The sequence below is a fragment of the Mustela putorius genome, unplaced genomic scaffold (assembly GCF_011764305.1).
Source record: "Mustela putorius furo isolate JIRA1106 unplaced genomic scaffold, ASM1176430v1.1 tig00000228_pilon_pilon_pilon, whole genome shotgun sequence".
NCBI lineage: Eukaryota > Metazoa > Chordata > Mammalia > Carnivora > Mustelidae > Mustela > Mustela putorius.
The window spans coordinates 7,327,463-7,353,141 of NW_025421322.1; the positions used below are offsets into that span (position 1 = coordinate 7,327,463).

At 37.8% G+C, this 25,679-nt stretch overlaps 1 protein-coding gene across 1 annotated transcript in view; it reads left to right on the forward strand.

The window, feature by feature from the left end:
• The first annotated feature begins 211 nt into the window (after nt 1–211).
• The window catches only part of ATP6V1C1 (ATPase H+ transporting V1 subunit C1), a 39,824-nt gene continuing 14,356 nt past the window's right edge, over nt 212–25,679 (forward strand). The window contains exons 1-7 of the mRNA XM_013064762.2: nt 212–402; nt 14,727–14,897; nt 15,894–15,961; nt 20,899–20,984; nt 21,614–21,708; nt 23,330–23,421; nt 24,436–24,534. Coding sequence (XP_012920216.1) covers nt 14,766–14,897; nt 15,894–15,961; nt 20,899–20,984; nt 21,614–21,708; nt 23,330–23,421; nt 24,436–24,534 — 572 coding nt within the window. The 5' untranslated portion in view covers nt 212–402; nt 14,727–14,765. The remainder of the gene's footprint in view (nt 403–14,726; nt 14,898–15,893; nt 15,962–20,898; nt 20,985–21,613; nt 21,709–23,329; nt 23,422–24,435; nt 24,535–25,679) is intronic.

A 25,679-nucleotide genomic window follows, 5' to 3' on the forward strand; every position in this document is an offset into this window, starting at 1 on the left:
CGTTAGGGATGGTGGCGATGACGTCCACAAGAGGCGGACCTGACGGCGTCAGGACACTAGCAGAGGCGGCAAAGCCCACCCACCCCGGAATCACCTCCGCCAACTTTCCCGGGTCTCCCGGGCTCCCGGGAGGACCTCCCGGCCCCGCCCCTCCGGGGAGGTCGCCGCTGCGACGGCAGCTGCGGCTGCGCAGTGGCGCGCGCGTAGGCGAAGCGGCGCGCGCCGCGGTCAGCTGACTGCTCCGGCTGGCACGTGACTTGCTCTGTAGGCGCTGGGGTCGGGAAAGCCGGGAGGCCGGAGCTTAGGTCCGGCAGGGATGGAGCGCTGAGCCGTTAACGTCTGCAAGGCTGACCGCCTCCGTACCTGTTAGTGCAGCCACTTCGTCGTTTGACACCTTCCTGGGTCAGTGAGCGATGGTTACCCCGGATGGCCAGGCCGAACCTTGCGCTGCGGTCGCCGTCTGGGAGGGATGGGGGTGGGTGCAGGGGCAGAGGCTGTGGCGTTGCAGCTGGCTGCATCGTTGTGTGGGGTTTCTCGGCGTTGGTTCGTTGAAACCTTGGGCGTGGGTTCTGTTTCTAAGGAAGAGGAAGAAGGGAAAAAGAAATGGCCCTAGGGGGTACTGAATAGCCGAGACAGGAAGGAGAAACACTGCGGGTCTGGGACATTTCTCCTTGGAAGGGGTGAGGGGAGCGAATCCACGCCCCTTGATTTAGAGGGATGAAAAGCGACAGAGTGGCCCAGATGAGGATCTGGGGTTGTGTGTGTGAGGTCACAGCGAGCTCAAGAGTCTTCACTGGGCATACGCGCTTCTGAGTAGGGAGATGGCAGTTTAAAGGGCCTAGCAACCCTTCACTACAGGCAGGGGACTCTCCCAGAGGATGCAGGGCCTTTGTAGGCAGAACAAGAATCCAGAGAACTCAAACTGTTTTTATTAGATGGGGGAAAGATAGGCAAGAAACCCCTGGAAAGGAACTTGAGGGGGGAATCACGTAAGGCATATTGAATCACCCAAGAAACGGGTAAAGAGAAGCAGATACTCTTTTCAGAGGAAAATTCTGGTATGATAGGGAAAAATCAAATGTTTCAGCGAGAACTCAGTACTTAGCACTACTCTGGGAGTGCAGGAACGGGGCTGTAAACAGTCCAGCCTTAGGAGTTCGAACCGATGTTGGGGAGATAAGTCACACACACATGACACATTGAAGTACAATGAGGCTGTATGTAATTATCAAAAAAATTGCTAAGTGCTTTGGAATTATGGAGCAGGGACAGAAGGATGAACTGACACTATCAGGAAATATCCTGGAGGAAAGGCAACGGGGGTTGGATCTCTGCAAGCCAGTGGGATTTGAACAGGTGGAGAGAAATGAGAACTCTCTAGGCAGGGAAAGCCGTCTAGGCAGGGTTTGAACGCCTGAAGATGCAATGAAAGAGTGGTTCTAGGGGAGTCCAGGTTTGTGGTGATTTTGAATTTCAGAGAAGTGAGAAATAAAGTGGGGTCAGATACTGAAGACTTTTTAATATTTACTCATTCATTCTACTGATATATATTGAGCTATATACCAAGTACTATGCTGGTAGGAAGGTTTAGAAGGTTTAGAAAACACTCATAGAGTTTCCAGTCCAGTGGAGAAGATGGGTCTTAATAATTATGCAAGTGTGAAATGTGTTTGGGAGGAATAACAGTGGTGTGAAAGAGTTTGTAAGGGACATGGCCTTTAGGGGAAGTTCATAGGAGGCTTTTTGGAGCATATGACTTTCAAACTGATATCTGAAAAGAGGCTAAAAAGGGTGTGAAAGTGTGAGTAAAAAACGTTCAAAGCAGAAGGAACAGCATATGTCAGTACCCTGAGATGTGAAGAAGAATAAAGCTTTTGAAAAGTAAGAGGACTAGCAGGGTCGAATCCGGAGAGAAATGCGTGAGAGAGGCAGGTTGGGGAAGGCTGGGATCGGGCCCAGCAGGACTTTTTATCCTAAAAGCAAAGGAAAGCCAGTGAAGATGATAGGCAGTAGAGTGAGTTAGATGTGGTTTTTAAAAATAACATTTAGTGAGAATGTGGAGGGCGCAAAACTGAATGAGGGAAAACCACTTCAGGAGGACATTGTTGTAATTCCAAGAGATGGTAAGGCAAGTTAGTAGTTTCCTCCCATAGGAAATGGAGAGCCACGGAAGGATTTGAAGGTGGAATTTCTCTTTCCACCAAGGAATTAAGGAGAAGGTTTAACCATATTCACTTTTAGAGGAGCTAAGGAGTTGGGAAGGGAAAGAATGATTAGATTCTATTTTGATCCTTCACTGAAGGTAGTTATAACTACCCCCTAAGCAGTCCTGAGGACAGGGGAAGCTGGATCATTTGGGGGTTGACTGAAGGTTCCTTTGCCAAAATCTGTTTTGGCCTTCCAGACTTACCCTTTGGTAATGTTACTCCTCCAGAATACCTGTTATTGAATAGTAGTAACAGGGTAGAGTCTGTTACCTTTCATGTTTATTTTGTCCTGACAGGTCTTTGAGAGTAGATGAAAATGCATTTCATTTTATAGATAGGAACCTTTCCAGACCCTTGGAACTAGAAACAGATTTGTCTCAGTCTGGCAGAACTTTCACAGGGTGCTGACTGCTGGTGTACTTTTCCTGCTGATTACCTACATAATACTTAACCACAGCCGTATCTAGAGAGTATGAATTTCCTGATACAGCACATTAGCACTTTTGGTGAACTTTTTCTTGTAGGACACCTTCAAGGGATTTGGCATTGGTGGTCATTGCTTTCAAAACTGCTTTTCTGTAAGCTTGGGTCAAGCTAGTCAATTTACAGTTGCACTGGAAGAGATAAAGAGCTGCAGAGTGGAGCTCACTGTGCTCAGGTTGTCAATCACAGTTCTTTGGCAACAAGCAAGTCTTGAGTGGTGACGAAGACCGAGCCTTGGGGTTGTGTCTCTGAACTCCCGGATCTTTTTCTCTTTTGGTGTATCTTGCAGGGACTAGATAAAATCTAAAGAAACAGTACTCGGGATCTGACAGAAGCAAATGCTGAGAGGTAGTATAATTCTGCTTTTAGAACTGGGCAGGAGATGCTTGTTTTTAATTTTTGGCATATCAGTTTTAGGGAACCTCATTGACATTGGCTTTTACAACCAAAAAAAATTTAGAGCTTCAAAAATACTATTCTGTGATTATTTGCATAACTTGTGAAATAATTCCATTGGCCAAAGAGCAAAACTGGAATGCCAAAATAAACCTTTGCAGAGGGATCTCCTTGTAGTCCACCAGTTCCAAAGCATCTTCCTATTGAACTTGAGTTGGTTTAGGGGTAGCTACAGTTTTGACTTAGTATCTCCTAGTTAAATTTTGTTCTTGTGTATATTTTGATCTGTCTGCAGAAGTAAATCTTTTTCACCCTCTGGATGTGGAATTATATGCTATTTCAGATGTAAACTAATTCATGTTAGAGTCCCATTTCAACAACTCTTTGAAGACGTAGTAGAAATAGAAACTATTAATACAGTGACCTTGGAAAGAGCTTGGGTCAGGACCCATGACATTCTAAAATTTCTTATTGACACGAGTGACTCTTGGAACAAGAAATTTCAAACTATGTTCTTGATAATGAAGCACAATTATTTTCTAGTGGTAATCTACTTCTAATGTTATATCACAGTGTAAATCTGCTGTACACTTATTGAGTTCCAAAAGGAGCCAAGTGAGCTGTGGAAGAGAAGTGCTTTGGTTACATCAGTGGGTAAAAGAGCATTAGCTCTTTGTCTAAAATGGGGTGTGTGTATATTTGAAAATAAAATGCCCGGTAGGTGCAGAAAATGGTGTTTTATAAAAAGAAGCTGGTGTAGTTTTAAAGATATTGGAAGCAAGCTATCAGTGAATAGGAAGTTATTTGTAAATTAAGCTGATTAGCAGGTGGATTAACTTTACCATGAAGGTTTTCTTTATGAACCAGGTTATAGCTTAATATTTCTATACGGGTGTTACTGGCATTTTGGACAGGATGGTCTGTTGTTTGGTCCCCATCCACTAAATGCAGTTAGTAGCTTCCACGTTGGGACAACCTAAAATGTTCCCATACATTTCTCCTGGAGGAGAGATGTACCATTTGGTTATGAAACACTTGCATGTGGTGCTACCATTTGTTCGTCGGACAGAAATTTGAGTGCTTGTTAAGGGACAGATACTCTGTTAGATGTTGAGGGTATAGAAGTTAAGAATAGTATTTTAATAAACTAGCTGTAAAATATGTATAGTCTCTAGTCATGTGATCTTGGACAGATGATTTCATTAACTGTTCTTCCATCTACAGCTGGGGGTGATAATAACATCTTTGAAGAATTTAAATGCAAAATTGCATAGCATATTGACGTGCTTATCACATAGTAAGTGATTTAGTAAGTGGTTGTCGCTATCAAACAGAATCTCAAGCTTACTGGAGTGATGAATTGGGAAAAACTAACTTGAAAGTCTGTAACTTGGTGAGTTTCAGGCTACATTGTGTTAGAGATAAAAGCACCTTCTGGTGGAATGTGGTATTGTGGTCCAATCAGTGTTACAAAATACCAGCCCAAAATGAAAGGGAAGTAACACTTTGGGAGCCATGAGTGTAGATTCAGGGATTCCCCTCACATGGAAGGAATTGTTTGTTCCTTGGGTCATTGCTGAGTTGCCTCTGGCAGAGAGGAAGTCTCTGGGAGCTCAGAAGGTCCTGATGATTGCTTTCAGTAATAGGTATACAGTGTCCTCCTGCCATGTCTACCAATTCACCTACCTTTACCAGAAATTGCAAGAAAATTTCCCTAAAATGCCCGAGCACAATCCACACCCCACCCCCCAACATTTCAGTTTTTATAAGTGCTATTTATGTAAAAGTTAAGGCTTGGCTTTTACAAATTTATTTTTAGCCAACTGTGATATAAGAACACGGTAGTTTAGGGGCACCTGGGTGGCTTAGTCAGTTAAGCTTCCAACTCTTGATTTCAGCTCAGGTCGTGATCTGGTAGGTTTTGGGATTGAGTCCTGCTTTGGGTTCTGCTTTCAGCTGGGAGTCGGCTTGAGATTCTCTCCCTCTGCCTGGCTTGCCCCCAACCCCATCCCCACTGCTCCCCTGCTCATGTGCTCCCTTGCTCTTGCTCATGGTTATTTGCTCATACCAAAAAAGATGGTAGTTTATAAAATATGTCTGTTAAAGATAAAATTGTCTTCCATCTTTAGATGTATTTTTGGCATGAAATTCAGGTAATCTGTAATGGGATTATAGAGCAATTTTAAATATTGCAGTTGGAAACAAAAAGAGATTAAGATTTATTTGAAGAAAGTGTATGTTCTGACAATTTCTAAGTTTTTTTCTGTATGAATCATGAGATTACTCCTTGAAAGGTAAAATTCCCCTTTTAGTTATTGGAAACTTTTAAACAAGTTTTATTACCAGTAAACCCTTCCCACAATCTCAATTACAATGCTTCTGTTTTGAAGGGTAGAATTTCAACATTTGAAGAGGAAACAGTTGTTCTTTTTATTTTTATGGTGTTAACAGTTTCTGGGGTAGGATGTGGCACTTTTTAAAAAAATGAATGGATGGTGGTAAATCTTTTGCACTGGTGAATTCTCTTAAAGGTTGATGTGTCACAGTTGGAAGGCTGTGTGATATTTCGCTGACATCTGAGGTGTATCTTCTTGCACTTGTTGTAAACAATAGCCACTTAGTAAACTTGGTATTTTCAAGGACTGAAAAGGAGGTTGTTTTGCATGTAAACCGCCTTCAGTCTTAAGTTGTTGAGAAATTTTATTTACTGTGGAAAGTGGTTGCATTTCAGAGACTATTGGTTTGTTGAAAGCATTGAAATCAGTTAAGTATTGGAACACTTCTGAGGTGCTGTACTGTTTTCTGTGGTTGCCCCTGTGTTGGGTCAGGGTCACACCTTCAAGAAGACATGACAGCAGGTCTCTCTTTGAACTTATTATCCTAATCCTTTATGTTGTTATGATAGTTACTGCTTTACTGTTTTTTTATATTGACATCAGTTATGGTAGGAAAATAATCTACAGCCTTCAAATTCCCAATAGTGGGTTGGTACAGTAAATAAACTATCTCAGAGCTTTGTACCCAGGTTTTCCTTTTTCTTTTTCTTTTGTGTTTCTCTTTTGCTCCAATGTATTTTTCTTTTTTTAAGATTTTATTTATTATTAGAGAAAAAGTGTGGATGTACACAAGCAGCAGGGCGGGGTTGGGGGAGAGGGAGAGAATCGCAATCAGGCTTTGCCCTGAGCGTGGAGCCTGACTCGGGGCTTGATCTACGTGCCCCGAGCTCATGACCTGAGTTGAGATCAAGAGTTAGATACTTAATAGACTGAGCCACTCAGGCACCCTTCCAATGTATCCTGCCTGATTTTTCTTTTTTGTCTTGTCACTTGAGTTTTCCTCCTACCTCTAATGGCTCACACAGACATATCTGCTCATATAGACCTGTGTGTACATGATTGTAAGTTCCTTCAAGAAAGGCAGTGCATTTCATTTGTTTTGCTTCTTAGATCCTATCACAGTTCTGAAAACTTAAGCACCCACAACATTTGGTGACATGAATGATATGACCCTGAAAACAGTTACACTCAACAAGAGATGTGAGACAAAACACCAAATAGGTGTCTGCTTTATTTAATGTGGTTAATTACATGGGTTTAAATGGGTTGGAGGGACCATACTGAGGGGAATATACTAGTTTGGGATTATAATAGTGGATTTAGTACATGGTTAGGCTTAGTTGGGAAAATCTTTTTGTTAAGGGAAGTTTGAGTTGGTTTAGACAAGAAGAGAAGTTTTGTGCAAAATGGACTGTCTGAGCAGAGGCAAGGAGGAAGAGAACTAAAGGCAGGCAGGCCTGAGGTCAAGGTTGTTAGAGGTCAGGAAGATTGTGAAGGTAAGGCAGAAAAACTAAGACAAATACACTAGTCGTGATGACAGTGAGGACAGGCAGATTTGAGTCTTACTTCCAAGAAAAACAAACTAGGAGTGTACATTTATGTGAGTTGTTAAGCCTATTACCAATATTTTTAGAGCTGCAAAAAGTTTTCAAGGGGGTGTTTTGGCAATGAATCAGAACTCTGTACACTGTGGTCACAAAGCCACCTGCTATGTTTATGTAGGGTATTTAAAATCCTCTGTGTTCTGTCCTTCAAAAATTAAATAAGAATTTGCGTTTCTTGAGCACAGCAAGAGTTCACTCAGATTTTGTTTTGTTCTGTACCTCATTCCATATTTCATACTGCTTTTCACATTTTAAGTTTATAACCTGCCATAGAAAGCATTCGAAAAAGTGGGTTAATGTATGTTTCTCAGTGCCACAGAGCAAAAATCATTTCTGTACTATAGAACTAGCATTAATATTGGCAAATTATGTCTTTTTAATGCTTTAAAATGAATTTATATTTTATCCGTCATGTAACCATGCTATATATTTCTAAATTAATAACACGTATGAATGTGTGGGGCATTTATTCAAGCTCTATCTGTTCTTTTTTTTTTTTTAATAAAAGTGAACAATTGTCCCCTTATTACCAAAGAAATACATTTTTGTTGTGCTCACAGTATTACTACAGTCAAGCCCTGCTTTGAAGCCTACTTTACAAGAAAAAATGGAACTTAAAAAGCTGAAAAATACACCTAAAGTGAAAAATTCACTTTGTGAGACAAATAGCAGAATACTGTAAAGAAGAATTCAGCAATCTAGAGGAGGGAGCCAGAAGTACCCAAACTGAAGCCTAGAAAAGCAACTCAAAAAAAGGATAGAAGTTTTTTGACCTGTGCGACAGTATTGGGTAGTTTTACATGTGAATTTTGTCTCAAAAGAAGGGAAAGGGAAGCTGAAAAATAACCTGAAAATGATGATGAAATTTTTTCAGATTTGATGAAAACTAAACATAGATTCAAGAAACTCAGTGTGGTTCAAGCTGTAGAGTAGGCAAATTTTTCTTAAACCACAGCATTTTTATAAAAGAAGAAATTGGTAAATTAGCAGAATTGAGCTTCACAGCAGTAAGTGTTGGTGAGCCCGTGTAACAGCTGGAACTTGCATACTTTGTTAACGTATCTACTTTGGAAAACAGTTTGGCAGCTTCTTATGAAGTTAAATATATGCTAATTATTCAACTCAGGAATTCCAATTCTTGATGTTTATCCAAGAAAAGTGAAAGTCCATTTTCAAAGGAAGCTTTGTAGTGCAATGTTCATAGCACCTCTATTGTGAAAGGCCCCAAACCAGAAACAGTCCAAGTGTCCATGACCAGACAAATAAATAAGCAAACTGTAGTACATTCATGTTATGAAGTATAAGCAATGAAACGGTGTACTTCTACTCATCATATAATATGTATTAACGTCAAAGATTTATGAGCAAAAGGAGTCAGATGCAAAGAATATATAATATATTTTCTATTTGCAATGATTTCTAGACAGTCAGAACTGTAGCATGACAGCAGATCACCATCTGTCTAGGCTGGCAGTGCAATAGGAATTGACTGGGACTGGGTGTAAGGAAAGGCTTTGGGATCACAGAAATGTTTTTCATCATGGTTGCAGTGGTGGCTACACAAGCATGTACGTTTGTCAGCTCATTAAACAGTACCTTTGTAATGAGTGCATTTTATTGTATATGAAGTATATTTCAATAAAGTTGATTTTTAAAAATACCAGAGAAGTGAAGGGAGTTAACCAGTGATAAACCAGGTACTTGAACTGTGTTATCTCATTTAATCCACATAGTGATTTATTCATTCAAGAATATTCAGGGGCTCCTACATGGCTTAGTCATTTAAGCATCTGACTTTGGCTCTGGTCATGGTCTCAGGGCTCAAGATCAAGCCCTGTGTAGGTCTCCCTGCTTTTCGGGGTGTCTGCTTGTCCCTCTCTTTCTGCCCCTCCCCCCACTCATGAGTGCATGTGTGCACACTTTCTCTCTCAGAAAAATAAAATCTTTAAAAAAGAGAGTATTCGCCAGATACTTTTTGAGGTTCTACATACTGACCTCTGTGCTAGGTACGAAGGATACTGAGTTGTGAGCAAAAACTACCACCTACCCGAAGGGGCAATTTATTTGGAAGAAAGATATTAATAAAAAGTGTTCCTCAGGGAAATACTAAAAAGAAGGTGCTATGAAAACATAAAATACATTTCATTCTTAGCATTTAATGATATGATACCATCTTAGCAAATCACGATACATATTATATGATTTATCTCCTAATGTATGAGGCACTTTCTGTGCCTTTGTTTCTTCATTTTTAACTACTGATAAGCTTGTTTGAAATGAGTTCATATGTATGGAGGATTTTGACTAGTGCTAGTAAATAGGAAGTGGCCAATAGGTATTGGCTGTTACCTTGATGACATTTGATAATTCTAATTGTCCAGTGTTGCAGGGGTACACCTGACTCACTCAGGGAACACTGGAGTAGGACATGGTTTTGGGGAAAAGATTATGAGTTTTGACTAGAAATGTTGGGTTTTAGGTGCTTTTGAGACATCCAAGTGGAGACATTTTGTATTTAGTTGAGGAGGCTTGTTGGGTATAGCTCTCGAGGCAATGGAGGGCCTGGGCTGGAGATAAAAATTTGGGGAGAATGTTTAGCATCTAGCCTAGAATTCCCTTGAGTATAGATAGCATCTTCAAGAGCAAAACTATACACACATTAAAAAAAAAAATTTTTTTTTTAAAGATTAAGAAACATTAATTTTGAGAGAGAACATGCAAGCAGAATTTGGGGCAGAGAAAGAAAAGTGGACTCCCAGCTGAGCATAGAGCCCATTGTAGGGCTTGATCCCACGACACTGAGATCATGACCTGAGCTGAAATCAAGAGTCAGACGCTTAACTGACTGAGCCACCCAGGCACCCTTTTTATACCTACATAGAGCAGAAGGACTTAGACCTAGATCTTAGTCTTGAGGAGCTCAATATTTGATTGGAGAGCTTTTTAATTTTCTCTTTTGTTTAACATACAATTTGTATATATGCCTGACTTCCAGTATATTCAGTGACATAAAGGGAAATTATTAGGATTAAAAACATAAGTCATTTGAAGCATACAGAGGAGGTGGAAGTGTCTAGGTTGTGATGAGAAGATAGCCAGTGGACACCCGGTTTTGACTGTTTCCATGCAGCTGAGATAAAAGGGGAAAGGTGTTCAGCAATATGGATTTCATTTGCTGATCTAAAAAGCATGTATATGTATTTGTCTGCAAAGATAAATTTTATTTGGAACTGAGCCTAAAGTTTCTTAAATTTCAAGTTTTTTTTTTTTTTTTTTTTTTTTTTTTTTTTTTTAAATTAAGTAAACTACACTCAGCTTGGGACTTGAACTCAGTGACCCCAAGATGTAGTGTCACATCTCTACCAAGTGAACCAGCCAGGTGCCCCTCAAGTAGAAATTCTTTTAAAGATTTTATTTATTTATTTGATATATATAGAGAGATCACAAGTAAGCAGAGAGGCAGGCAGAGAGAGAGAGGGAGAAGCAGGCTCCCTGCTGAGCAGAGAGCCTGATGCAGGGCTCGATCGCAGGACTGTAAGATCATGACCTGAGCCGAAGGCAGAGGCTTAACCCACTGAACCATCCAGGCACGCAAGGAGAAATTTTTTATGTGACTTGTGTCCACAGGATAACAGTGGACATTGATCAGAAACAGAGAAAAGAGGATTTTGCAGGAGACTTACTGATGCTGTTTTCATGGGCATTTCTTACATTCATCATTTTGTTGACTCCTTCCAGCAGCTGTGTGAAGAGATTTGTAGTATTCCACAGATGAGGAAACTAATGAGAATGGATAAAGTTAAGATTGTAACTATTATGGACTTCAAACCCAGGTCTCTTTTTAAATTTAATTTAAATTCTATCTCTAGGTCTTTTGAATATTTTATTTTACTTCCCTTTTCTGTTTGGAGATACTGTTTCTTCGAGCAGCTAGGATAGTTTGGGATGCTAGGTGTTGCTGTTTTTGAAATTGTGATGATCCTGCTGAAACGAAAAGGGAAAGGAAGCTCAAATCAGGTCCCTTTATCTAGCAGAATTCCTTGGGCCTACAGGTTGCTGGGAGCCTGGAAGGAAACAGGACGAAGGGGTTTAAGGTTACAAGTGGATCTCTCCAAATAGGAGAGCTCAGTTGGGTCTGAGTGCAGAACATTTTCTTCTAGCATGACACCATAGAAAGAACATAGACTTTACATTCAAACACAGTGAGATTTGAACCCCATTTGCCACTTGTGTAACCTTGGTAAATTAGTAACCTCTCCAAGTATTATTGCCTAGCTCGTAGGGCTGTCTTGAAAATTAAACGAGATAGTATAGGAGATGTGTATAACAGTACCAAACAGAGGACACCTCTTCCTCCCCATCGCCAGAAAGACCCCAGAGAGGGCTCTAGTTGAAAAATGGAATTAAAGGGCGCCTGGGTGGCTCAGTGGGTTAAGCCTCTGCCTTCGACTCTGGTCATGATCTCAGGGTCCTGGGATCGAGCCCTGCATCGGGCTCACTGCCTGCTCCCTCCTCTCTCTCTGACTGCCTCTCTGCCTACTTGTGATCTCAATCTTTCTCTCTCTGTCAAATAAATAAATAAAATAAAATAAAAGAAAAGAAAAATGGAATTAGAATACTTTCTGTAAGTTCCCTAGACATTTTGTTAACGTGTTTTTTTTTTCTTTCTTTTTTTCTTTAGTAATCTCAGTTGGGGCTCAAACTCAGGTACCCCTTTCCTAGACAATACTGGACTCTACTTTGGCTTAGAATTATCATGACATTATTTCATTTGATCCTGATAAAAGCTCAGTGAAATAGGGCAGGGCAGGTATTTCTAAATAAGAAATGGGTTTTTTGTTTTTTTTTATTTCTTGAAATACTTTGGAAACCTATTGGATGAAAGAGATTTTCTAGAACTCTAAATGGTATGATAGTGACATCTACTGTAATAGCTCATATTATTACAGTCTTTGAAGAAGCTGCAGTTTGGATAATTTTAAAATCTCAAGAAGAATTTAATCACCTACATTTCGAGGGGAGAGGACGTATAAAATGTCATCAGATATAATTTAACTGAATCATTTGTATAAATAATTACAATAAAACCTCAGATTTCCAAAAACTACTGTTATGGAGAAGATCTGAATTATTAAAAGAGGTTGAAAGATGTTATTGGATTTTCTAATCAACCAAGAATTTTAAAATTCAAGGTAGTCCTGTAATTGGTGTTTGGGCTAAAAAAGCTAGATTTGATCAGTGTGAGAATATTAGATGGAGGAGATAGGGAAAAGCCAATGCTGAAGTGGCCAAAGACAAGTGAAAAGATAGCAAGGTTTGGAGCAGCTTAAGTGAGGTGACCCAGGATTTTAGGCAATAGAAGACAGGATTAGGCAATGACAGGAAAGCAGGAGATTGACCCACAACATTTCATCAAGAATTTAATTTAAAAAGCAACTTAACTGAAATGGGTCCTGTAGTTAATATAGGTGTAGCCCAAGCTCTTACCTTACAATCTTATGTGATTAGAGTTGCTGAATATGTCGACCCTAAAATATTTTTTAAAAATTCCAGAACATCAAAAAGGTTTTTACTCAGTATATTATTATGCCTGGTCATAACATAAACAGGTTAGAAAGCATCTACTAGTATTAAAACAAAATTGTGGTCAGAGGATTAACATAGCAATAAGACTACTTTATTCTTCTGGATATTCCATTTGAAAGTTTAATAAAATTTAATTTTTATAAATTTGCTAGGTATTGTTTTATTTTATCATAAGGTAATTATGTTCTTATAACAGTTAAAATGCTTAATTTTTAAATATTTCAAGTATTTAGAAAAACTCAACTATTTCACATCAACAGACATCCATGTATCCATTACTCAGATTTTTGACAGGTATTAACATTTTGCCATATTTGCCCCAGATATTTTTTTAAAGAAATCTTAAATACATAGCTGATGTACCTTTCTCCTTTACATGTTTCTTTATTTTCCTGAAATATCTATTTATGAACAGTGTATACTCTTGTGTGGGAACTTCAGTTGGTAACTGCTTCAGAGAACAGTTTGACAGTACCCAGCAAAGTTGATGATGGTTTTGTCCATTATCTCATGTTATATAACAAACCACCCCAAACTTCAGTGGCTTAAAACAGTGATTTTTTATTTCCCCTGATTCTTTGGGTTTTCTCAGTGCTTTTTCTGATTATTTCATTTGGGCTTGATAGGGCTGCATTCAGCTGGAACATCCACTACGCTGGAAGTTTCAAGAAACTCAGCTGTTTCACAGCGTTTGCTGGTTCTTTGCCATGAGGCCTCTTATTTTCCCATAGACTAGACTACATGCTTCCTTCCATGGTGATCTGGGGACCTTCCAAGAAACAGAAGTGGAAGTTGCAAGGCCTCTTGAGGCTTGGGTCCTGAACTCACATAGTATGGCTTCCTTGAGTTTTGTTGGTCAGAGCAAGTCACAAGACCAGCCCAGATTGTAGGTGAGGAGAAATAGAATCCACCTTTTGATGGGAGGAGTGGCAGTCACATTGTATTGAAGCATGGAAAGATTTGTCACCTCCATATTTGAAGACGGTCTACCATATTATCATACTCAATTCAGCTGTTTTACTTCTCTCTGTTCTGGAGAAACTCTTTCACAAAAACAGACATGCACAAGGCTGTTCACTGCAAATTGTTTATAATAGCCAAAAAAGTAAAATGTAACTATCCTTCCAGAAGAAAATATATAATAAATTTTAGGTTATTCATAAAATACCTTATAGCTCTTAAAATGAATGAACTACAATGTATGGATCACCATGAATAATCCCAGAAAACAGGTTGAATGAAAAATTCTCTGCTGAGCAGGAAGCCCAGTGTGGGACTTGATCCAAGGACCCTGAGATCATGACCTGAGCTGAAGGCAAAAGCTTAACTAACTAAGCCACCCAAGCACCCGAGGGTTCGTTGTGTCTTAATGGAGTTTTTGGAAGGGGATCCATAGCCTCTCACTCAGATCCAGGGGTGGTGTATCACCCCACCCCTTACCCCCCCCATCATATTTTTTATGTGTGAGGCAATTGCAAGATTTTTTTTTTTGCAAATTTATAAATGTTTGATGGCTACTAGGTATATGCCAGGGATTTGAAGAGGTTCCTTTAGGTTGAATATGGATTAAATTTAACAACCATTTTGTTAACTTGGTAGGAGTTGCTAAGCCAGATGTGATAAATTTATTTAGTGGGTACTGTTCAAATGCAGTGATTCAATTCCTTCTCAAAGGAGTTACCTACCTTGAGTTACCTTCTCAAAGGTAAAACTTACGCATGTTTTTAAATTTCCTGTTTTGGTTTTACATCTTAAAAGTTTAAGATAAACCTATAAATTTGTGACTTTTCTACCTCTTTAGTGTAATGAAACTGTTGGTAGCTGGTATTTTCAGTTTCACTTCTTTGAGTAATTCCCATTTTAGATGTTCTGTAATTTTAAAAAAATTAGATATTTCATGTGTAAAGTCTGTCATTTTTTTTTCTAGTATCATAAATAAATCTCCCTCTACCATACATGTGGATTTACTTCCAGGTAAGTAAATTTGACTTTGCTTAGGATCATCTGCCAGTGTTGGATTAATTTTGAAACAGGTTAATATTTATCTTATCCTGTGACTCTGAAATACTTTAGAAACAAATGGTATTAAAGGTATTTTTTGTTTTGTCTTTCAGAGTCACTCTTGATTTTGGAAAAAATACTTGGTAACAAATATGACTGAGTTCTGGCTTATATCTGCTCCTGGAGAGAAGACATGTCAGCAAACTTGGGAGAAACTGCACGCGGCAACTACAAAGAACAACAATCTTGCTCTTGCTTCAAAGTTTAACATTCCTGACTTAAAGGTAAAACTGCATGGTGCAGAATAGCATTTGCGTTCATCACAAAGAGCTCTCTGCTTACCTTTGAAAAGAAATGAGATGTCTGGGTTCCTTCAGAAAAAAAGCTCATTTCTAGCTGTTGGTATAATTGAAAACTTGTCTCTTTGATCTTCAGTTTTTAAATAATGAGGAGATTAAGATTTTAGAAGCAAACTATCAAAATGAGAGGACATTTTTTAAGACTTCTGTGCTTTTCTAAATTGTAATTGTGATGCAAAATCTTATGAAAGTATTTGATACATTTACAAATATGATCTTCAGAAGTGAAAAGTCTTAGTAATATATATTAAATTTCACAGCGAACTCAATGTTTTGTTAATTGAATTCATAAAATATTCAATAATGTGTTTTAACACTGAACCTCTTTAATCATACTTGGCAAATCTCACCTAGTTATTTAACATAGTTAATTTATTTAACATTTCTTGAAGGTCTGTAACCTAACAGCCTCAAAGGGAAGCAGGCTCTCAGTAATTTTACAGAATGGAAAAAATAATATTTTTATTTTGCTGGTTAACTTAGGTTAACTTAGCGCCCCTGCCAGTTTATACATCATATTCATTTAAGAAATACTTAAAACTGCTAATTCTTAATATTTGGGGAGTTATAAGTTCCTTTGGGACACTGATAGTCATGGACCCCTATTTAAGTGCTGCTGTTGTAACCATGACCTCAGGTGAGCCACTTGTCACTGGGCAGTACAGGCAGAGGCATAGGCCTCCCATTATGGAACTGCACATCTTAAATAGTGGTTGTACCCATGAATTAGAGGATTATCTTATACATATAAATAGCTTTGAAACATCTGACAAACATTTCTTAACCACACTTGCACATTATGAAATTAAAATATGGAAAACTTAAGATTTGTAGTCTCTAAATCAAGATGTTGTATCGCCTTGTAAAACAAAAGGTGGGGGAATGAAACCTGGGTAGTAAAATGGTATATTTCCCTTCTAGGTTGGCACACTGGATGTCTTGGTTGGTTTGTCGGATGAACTGGCTAAACTGGATGCCTTTGTAGAAGGGTAATGTACTTGTATGCGTAGACTGGAGCCACATGAGGGTCACTGTTATCAGGCTACCTGGACATTGGGTTTATTATCACATGTAATACTTCGCTTATTGGAATGGTTTTAGAAAATAAGGACTTTTTTTTCTTTGTAAATCTTCTTTATGAAGGTATAGTTGTTTTTTTTTAATGGAGATTCTTTTTAACATTTTTAAAAATTTTTTACTTTTAAAGATCTTATTTATTTGAGAGAAAGAGAGAGAGCATGCACACAGTAGCAGGGGCAGAGGGAGAGGGAGAAGCAGGCCCTCTTGCTGAACAAGGAGCCCAGTGTTAGTCTTGATCCCAGGACCCTGGGATCATGAGCTGAGCTGAAGGCAGAGGCTTAACTGACTGAGCCACCCACGCACCCCATGAAGGTACAATTTATGTACAATAAAATACAGCTGTTTGAAGTATGAAAATGGTGACAGTCTTTTTAATATTAATACTGAGATATAACTTATGTGCCATGCAATTCACATGTACAGTGTACAGTGCTTTTTTTTAAGATTTTATTTACTTGACAGAGATCATAAGTAGGCTGAGAGGCAGGCAGAAGGAGAAAGCAGGCTCCCCGCTGTGCAGAGATGTGAGGCTTGATCCCAGGACCCTGAGATCATGACCTGAGCTGAAGGCAGAGGCTTTAACCCACTGAGCCACCCAGGCGCCCTGTACAGTGATTTTTAGTTAAAGTCAAAGAGTTGTGCAGCCATTGCCACAGTCAGTACAGTACATTTTCATCACTCTCCCATTGCCACCATCACAAACCTCCTGTTTCTTGTCCCCCTTATTCCCTGTCTGCTATTTTCTTTTCTTTTTTCTTTTTAATATATATATATATTTAACATTTTATTTATTTATTTGACAGAGAGAGATCACAAGTAGGTAGAGAGGCAGGCAGAGAGAGAGGAGGAAGCAGGCTCTCCACGGAGCAGAGAGCTCGATGCGGGGATCATGACCTGAGCCGAGGGCAGAGGCTTTAACCCACTGAGCCACCCAGGCATCCCTGCTATTTTATTTTCTGAGATATGTATAAGATTTGCTTATTCTGGACATTTCATATAAATGGAATCGTACAATATGTGGTCTCTTATGACTGGCTTCTTTTCCTTGGCATAGTGTTTCAGGGTTTACCCATATTATAGCATGTATCGATAATTCTTTTTACTACCAAAGGATATTCCATTGTACAGACATACCGTATTTTATTAATCCATTTATCAGTTGGTGGACATTTAGGTTGTTTATGTCCATTTTTTGGCTAATAAGATTAATGCTGGTATGAGTATTTGTGTATAAATTTTTTTTTAAGATTTTATTTATTTACTTGACAGACAGAGATCACAAGTAGGCAGAGAGGCAGGCAGGGAGAGAGGAGGAAGCAGGCTCCCTGCTGAGCAGAGAGCCTGATGTGGGGCTTGAACCCAGGACCCTGGGATCATGACCTGAGCTGAAAGCAGAGGCTTTAACTCACTGAGCCACTCAGGCACCCCTACATTTCTTTCTAATCCTTATTTCTGTCTTTATGCCAGCACCACATTTCTTTATTATTGCAGTTTTGTAGTAAGTTTTGAAATCAGGAAGTATGAATTCTCTGTTTTCCTTAAACTGTTCTTAAACTCCTTTCATTTTCACATGAATTTTACGATCATGTCAAATTATTGGGAAGAAGTCAGATGGAACTTTGATGGAGATTGTGTTGAATCTGTAGGTCAGTTTGGGGAGTATTGGCATCCTAACAGTTTTAAGTCTTTGACCCAATAAAATGTTATGCCATTTATTTTAAAGATAAGAGTGATACTCTTGTGTTGAGACAGGAGTGATACTCTTGTCTTTAAAATTCAGTTATAGTAAAAGAGTTTTTCTAAACTACAGTTTTAGTCACTCCTGATACCTACTTGATCTTTATTTCAACTGAAGATGGAAATAGGATCCTTGATCACTTTTTGCATTTTGATTGATTGGCCTTTGTCTGCAATCCCTTTGACTCTTGGGATATGGAGCATTTAAATACTTAGGGGTTGAGTAAATAAGTACAATTTTGTAAGATACGGAGTTTTGGAGAGTCTTAGAAATGTATATTTGACTGGCGCTCTAAGGGAACTTATTCTTGAGTCTGCTTGGAAGGGTTTCCTATGTTTGCTCTTAGGCTTTTCTGATAGAACCACCATAATGCCAGGTCTCTGGGTAATAGAGGCTGATGTTGCAAAGAGACCTTTGAACATAGCAGTGTGTAGTAAGTAAGCAGACCTAAAGATGTACTGATGGTCTTTAATATCAGAGGCAAAAAAGCTAGTTAGGAGACAGGTATACAGTGGATTAAGCAGGAGATATTATAATTTATTATATATTATTATAAAAGCCTAAAATAAGACAAGGGACTTGGCAAGAAGAATGAGTGAAAGGATGAATGAAAAAGTAACTTTGCAGTTAGTGAGTCCATGCATTCATTGTAGGGCAAATGTGAAAATAATTGATGGTATGAACATTCTTGGTTTCTTGATGCGACATTTTTAGTTGAGAAAAGTTTGGGGAACCCTTTGTAGTTGTCATCTCTGAGCTGATGAGCTTCCCTACATTCCCATCCCCTCATCACACTGAGGAAGGGAGGTCCCAGAGAACGTCATTACTTGGATCCTTATTAATCACCTCAGTGGTGCTGTAGGTCTTTAAGTCACCATTGCAATGTCCTGAATAGAGTGTAAGGTTTGCTCACATTTTTTAGGGAAGGAATCTGGAAAGTTTTTAGGTTAAATGTAGCTCATTTGGTTGTGGAATTAAAAGATACCTATGTAGTTTGTCTGCTTTTCTTTTCTGCACTGTTATGCAATCTTGTCTTTGTCAGTTTTTCTGAAACGTATGAGGAATTTAAAAATCCTGTAGTTGTTAGACCTTGGTAAAATTGACAGATGGTAGCTAAATGACTTAAATGTTCCAGTTTTTAAAGTCTGAACACTGTAATACGTGTAGTAAATTACAGTTTTTACTTATCAAGTAATCTAATCATCAGAGCAGTTTTCAAGGTGACCATGTGTACTTTGACATAGATACTCTTGTAGAGATGCACAGGGAAATTGGGACGTTCTGAATTACACACTCAGTTTATAAATTTGACACAAGGCATTTCTACACTCTGAATTATTTCTGTGGTAAACATATGACCATTTTTGCATGTTCATAGCAAATGGTTCTGTTTAAAAGATGCTTGTGAAATTACATGGGAATAATGGCTTGTCTTCTCTAACGGGATAAATGAATTTTGGAGACACAGCCAAGTGGATGTACAAATCCCAAGTTGAATGTGTTGAAGATTTAGCAGCTTACATAATTTTTTCTGTAGTTGTACTTGATTAGATTTGAGTTCATTTAGCATAAGATTTTTTCTGGCCCTTATTGGTTTATGTTACAGGAGTTTCTTTTTCTTTTCTCTTTTTTCCCCCTAAAGATTTATTTATTTGAGAGGGAGTGAGGGCGCATGTGTGCTAGTTACGGGAGGGGCAGAGGGAGAGACTCTCAAGCAGACTCCCCATTGAGCACGGAGCCAGACACGGTTCTCTTCCCCAGGACCCATGAGACCATGACCTCAACCGAAACCAAGAGTTGGATGCTCAACTGACTGAGCCACAAGGATGCCCTTTCCCTTGCAGGAGTTTAATTTGTCTACCCTCCCTGCCATTGAACTTGTGGTCCTCAGATTAAAGCCCTGTTTTGACCATGTGACACTTTTTTCTAAAGTCTGACATCAGAGGCTAGCTATCTGCAGTCCGGCTCCAGGCTTCCTTGCCAGCCTAACTTCCCTTCTCAGCACAGCACTCGGGGCAGTTCTGGATCCCTTGTCATCCTCTGAATGCCTTTTCTTTTCTTCTCCTCCTGATCTTGACTCAGAGGATGCCCTTCAGCAAAAATATACTTTCTTCCCATCTGATCACCTTTTCAAAACCATTCCTGTCCTTCATTGCCCTGCTCATGAGTCATTATGCTTTTCTTGATTACAGTAGTTGGAAGTGGTCCCTTTTTCCTTTATGCTTCTCTCTCTATAATCTGGTATTCTCAGCTGGCACTTAACCATAGATTGCTTTGTATTTAGTCATTTGTGTCTTTTGGTAACTCTCCATTTTGATTTAAGCAGTATGAAACTAGTGGGGGGTTTTATGTGTGTGTTTGTGTGGTTTTTTTGTTTGTTTTTTTGTCTTGTTTACTTTTTTGTATCCCAACCAGGGCTAGAGGCAGACATGGAACTGGAGAAAGAACACCAAAGTCCAGACAGCATGTTTCTACTCCCAGCTCTGCCATTAGCTTGTTTTGTAACTTTGTGACTTTTTTGATTGTCATTCGTTTTCTTTATATCTTGGCATCTTTACTTACATAAAATGAAGAGATTGACAAGGAGATATCTAGGTGCCTCAGTAGTAGGGCATTAACATTGTTCCTTGCACATAGTAGATGCTCAATAAATAATGAATAAATAATACAGCAGCTCATCATTACTGTTGCTTGTATTCTGTTGCTTGTCAGATCTCTTTTGTCCTAAGTGAAAATACTTAAGTGGTGAATGCTAGCTCCCAGCCACCGTCCTTTGTTGTTGGTCCTTGCAGTCAGATTCATGGACCCATTTTTGTCATATAATGTATTTTTCTCACTAGTTTGTTATTACTTTCTTTCTAGACTTAATAAACATACTGCATGTAGTCTCTTTAAAATTCTACAGTTGCTCAGTTGATCTTTGTCCCTTTTATCCTTAAAACCTTTTTATAGAAGTTATGACTCATTTGTTCTGTATTATACAGATAGGTATAATGGGAACATACATAGTCAGATTCATGTGTATATGAGGTATGTTCATTGTATAGCATGGAATTTAGGTCTTTTTCCTGAAAATGGTTGTTGATTTTTTTTCTTTCCCTTCCCAAGGGTGGTTAAAAAAGTGGCTCAGTACATGGCTGATGTATTAGAGGATAGTAAAGATAAAGTTCAAGAGAATCTGTTGGCCAATGGAGGTAAGCTAATATTTCAGGATTTGATACTGACTTACATGAGGTGAATGAATGACTTAGCTACAAAAACAGGGAATAGTTGTTGAGGGTTTCTTTGACTCTGCATTTTTTATTTTTTTCATTTGAATGTGGAAGGGTTTGTGTTTTGAAGATTGTTGAAGTTTAGACTCCTAGAAACAATTATCACCTGGTTTTAAAAAATTTAGTTTCATTTGGAGTAAGTTGGCAAAGAAAGAACATACTTTTGTCAAATTCTGCTTATTGAGGAGACAGTTTGCAGTCGTTTCTTATCTTTGTGTCTCTTTCTCCTACATATGAGACATATCATGGGTATACGCATTTTCTGTTTTTTAAGCTATCAGATTAGAAGGAGCATTAATACGCACATACACGTGTATATAAAAATATGGAATTTTGAGTAAGAAGAGATTCAGTCAGATTATAAGGTAAAAATGTTGATTAATCCATGTTAGTTAATATGGTTCCATGTTTTTGAAATCAGGACTCTCCAGCAATGATGACATCTTTACTGATTTTCTCAAAGCAAATTTTAACATTAGAAAGTTACTGCTGTGTTGGAAACTATAAACAGTCTGTTGCTTCTCAGTAATTAATTTATTTCCTTATTTCAGTTGACTTGGTTACTTACATAACAAGGTTTCAGTGGGACATGGCTAAGTATCCAATCAAGCAGTCCCTGAAAAATATTTCTGAAATAATTGCCAAGGTAAGATTAAAAAATGACACGGGTAGGACGCATTGATTTATAATGGCTTTATTTATTTAGCTGGGAAATTCTCTTTAGGCTTTGACAAAGCAGCTAAATTATACATGATTGATGCAAATGGGAGCTACCCTTAGTACAACTTTACCAAAAAAGAAAGATGTTAAAATATAACACTTTTGCTATGTACATTATCCAAGTTGTGGTGTTTACTTACTCAAGTGGTTAACTTAAATACTGTATTCAACGGTGTTTACGTAAGAAAGTAAACTTTAAAATTCAATGTTTATTATTTATAATTTAATTATTATTTATAATTTAAGGGTAATTGAGATTGTGTAGAACAGGAAATTGGAATCAAAGATTTAGTAGTCATTCAGGTAGATGACAATGATTACTTTAGCATGGTTATGTATAGTCTGAATTAGACATTAAACTTTATGGGTTCTCTGACACCTTTTGACATTCACTATATCAGTCCTCTACCCGCCCCCCAAAATGCATGTATTTGCATACACATGATTTTATGTACAGTTTCAGGGCGTGCACAGATCTGTAAAGCTCATCCATGAACTCACCAAGTTAAGAGTTCCTTTTATATTGTAGTCCTTGAACTTGAGAGAAAACGTAAAAGTCTTACCTGAAGCTATAAACAGGGCAAATAGTGCCCTTTTAATTGTCAACATTGTTATAATCTGGGTGAAAACTGTGGTTTAAATCACTTGGACAGATTTTTTTCCTGGCTCCCAATGACTATTTGAACAGTATGCTCTATAGTTAAATATATAAATGAGTAGGTTATTAAGGATTTTAAAACTGAAGTCATCATTTTAATTTAATGAAAATGAATAGTTAGATTATATAATACGGTGCTCTTAGTATGACTGAGCCTTATTTTCTTTTGATCCTTATCAAGGATCTAATCATCATTATCTGATAGAAGTATATAGAGGAAAGAGGCTCACACAGGTGAATTGACTTACCCCAGTGCCACACAGCTAATAATAGTAGAGCTGAGTTGAAACTAATTCTTCAAATGTTAAATCTGCGATTTGTACTTTCTTCCTAAATTGTTAGTAGCTTTAGAAATGGCCTCTTTTTGAACAATCAGCTTCTGTAACATTTATAAATATATTCGTCCACAATTGTAATTTAATTGCAAAAATAGTTTGTGTAAGAATACTGGTGTTGTGAACAACAAAACTGTGTGGTTTATTACTTTTGGGAAATTCATCCTTCAGCCTTGTGAAGTTAAGCCTTTTAATAATTTGTGTGTACCCAGTGGCCTAGGTTTCATTTGCATGTTTTAAGAGGTAATGTCATAATCATAATTAAAATATATGTGGACTAAAACTTTATCTTTGGTAGAAGAAATTCATATGGAAATTATCAGGGTTATTAAAAATGAAGTAGGTTCTTTTTAAATGAAAAAAATTTTCTAAAAATGAAGTAGGTTATATTTTAAAATGACCTTTTAAAGTTGTGCTTTTAAAATGATAATTCTTACATCAGCAACCAGTGATGGTGTTTTTTAAAGTAAATATTGAGGTATGGCTAACTTTATTTGTGTTAGTATAGGCAGATTTAGGAAAATTTTGCCTATTTTTCTTTTTCATTTTTAAAGGGAGTGACTCAAATTGACAATGACTTGAAATCTAGAGCATCCGCATATAATAACTTGAAAGGAAATCTTCAGAATTTGGAACGGAAGAATGCGTAAGTATATCAAGTATATGTTAATATTAAGAATTAGGGAAGCACTCTAGCATGCACTGAATGAGCTATTGTTGGGGTTTAGTGAATTCCAGTTTATGCTGTTTCTGTAATCAGAATGGTGTTTGTTTACTTCTGGAGAAAAGTTTATTAACTCCGGCTAGTCAAAACAGATGCGAGGTTGATTTATTGTACTTGTTTAGTTTATCCCTTTATGCATTTGAGTTTTTACTGAAAAACTGTCTGAAATTGTTTTAAATTAAATCATAGTTTAATTGCATAACAATTACCTGCTGCTTAAAAGAATTCTACTGAAGAATCCTTTTACAGTGTAATTTATGTGCTTTTCTGTTTTGCAGATTCAGCTTTTTTACATGTTAGGTTTTTAAAAACTAGAACATGTTTTCATGATCTCATTGTACTATGACTACTGCAAATGTAGCTTTAAGCATTTAACTATTCAAGTTACATGTTCATATTCCAGAGGGAAAATTGGTTGGATACCATCAGTGGTACAAACAGGGCAAGTCATTTTCATTATGAAACGTACTGGGAGACCGAATGAAGACTGATTTGAAAGAGTTGATTATTGGGTTAACTAACCAAAATTGCCTAGTATCAGATGATACCCAGGGAGAGGGAGGAAAATCAGAGGTTGTCCTTAGATGATATAATTTTGTAAGTATCGTGAAATAGACTTTAATTGACATATAATGAATAACACTTGCCCAGTCGAGGTATTATATATGTAATCAAGAGAAGAACTGAGTTATAATAATTAAAGAAAATACAAAGGGAGATACTAGAGGCAAATTTTGATAAATGTTGACATTTCTTTAACAGTGGGGGTGGGAAATAGTTAAATTTTGACTTCTTACAAGGTAAAGACATTAAAAAGATTAATCCATTTCACAAGATGTATGTATAGTATATATATGTGAATGTAATTAGCCTGCTCTTTCTTTACTTGTGTTATGGAGGCATTATCAGCCTGATTATTTTTTTCTTATTCCTCAGAGGAAGTTTGCTAACTAGAAGTTTAGCGGAAATTGTGAAGAAGGATGACTTTGTTCTTGATTCAGAGTATCTCGTCACGTTACTGGTTGTAGTTCCCAAGTATGTTTTTAATTACAAAAGCTTTTTTACTTGTTAAAATATAAGAAAAATGTTAGTATCTGATACTGGAATTTGAATTGTCCGCTAGAACCCAGTGGTAAAGGGACTATTACATTGTCCTTCATTCTGTGAACCAACATGTATTCCTAGGACACACGCAGTAGAATTGAGTTCATAATCTGGTAATGGAGACATCAGTTACAAATTGCGATTCTAATCCAAGTTAGCAGGTTAGTAGAGTGGGCTTACTTAAAAATTAAATAATGCTAAATTATTGGATTTAAAAAAAAATACAGATTTTAGATTTTTCAAAGTAGGAAGCTCTTTGTATTTGTTTTTCTGAAAAATCTTCATGATTGGTCAGGATGAATTAAACCCTTTAAGAAACAAAGGATGCATTAGGCCAGGGGTTAGAAAATTTATTTTTAAAAGGGCCATATAGTCAATATTTTACATTTTGCAAGCCCAAGGGTCTCTTAACAGCTGTTCAACTCTGCCATGTCAACTCTCTGGTTGTAGCTGAAAGCAGCCGTGCACAGTACCTACAGAATGGGATGTGGCTGTGTTTCCAGAAAATTGTCTTTATGAAAACAGGGCATGGTTTGCTAGGTTAGAGAACCCTTTGAAATCTTCAGATTAGTTGGTTGTAGCTGAAAGCAGCCATATACAGTACCTACAGAATGGATGTGGCTGTGTTTCCAGAAAACTGTCTTTATGAAAACAGGCATAGGCTCTGGGCATGGTTTGCTAGGTTAGAGAACCTTTTGAAATCTTGAGATTGATTAGGTCTTCTGTGTTAGTGTTTGATCATAGTTAATCTTGGTAAAATGAAACCTTTGGACACTCATAGGAAGGATTAGAACTCTGTGCACACTGCACGTGTGTGTATGAGAAAGAAACACTGTTAATGGTTTCATTTCTGACTTGGACTAAAGTCTTGCTGTCAGGAAATCTTTGGAGGATCTGAACTGAGGTGAGAGATTTGGGGATTCTTCATAGTGTCATTGCACAAATTCATCCTTTGCTTTGCTCTGCATTTTTTATCTGATTAGGAAACTGGGACTATTGGGAAAAAGCACCTGCATTCAGTTTACCATGTCTGCAATATTATCTGACATCAGCTTTTCTCCTTTTACTGCAGAATA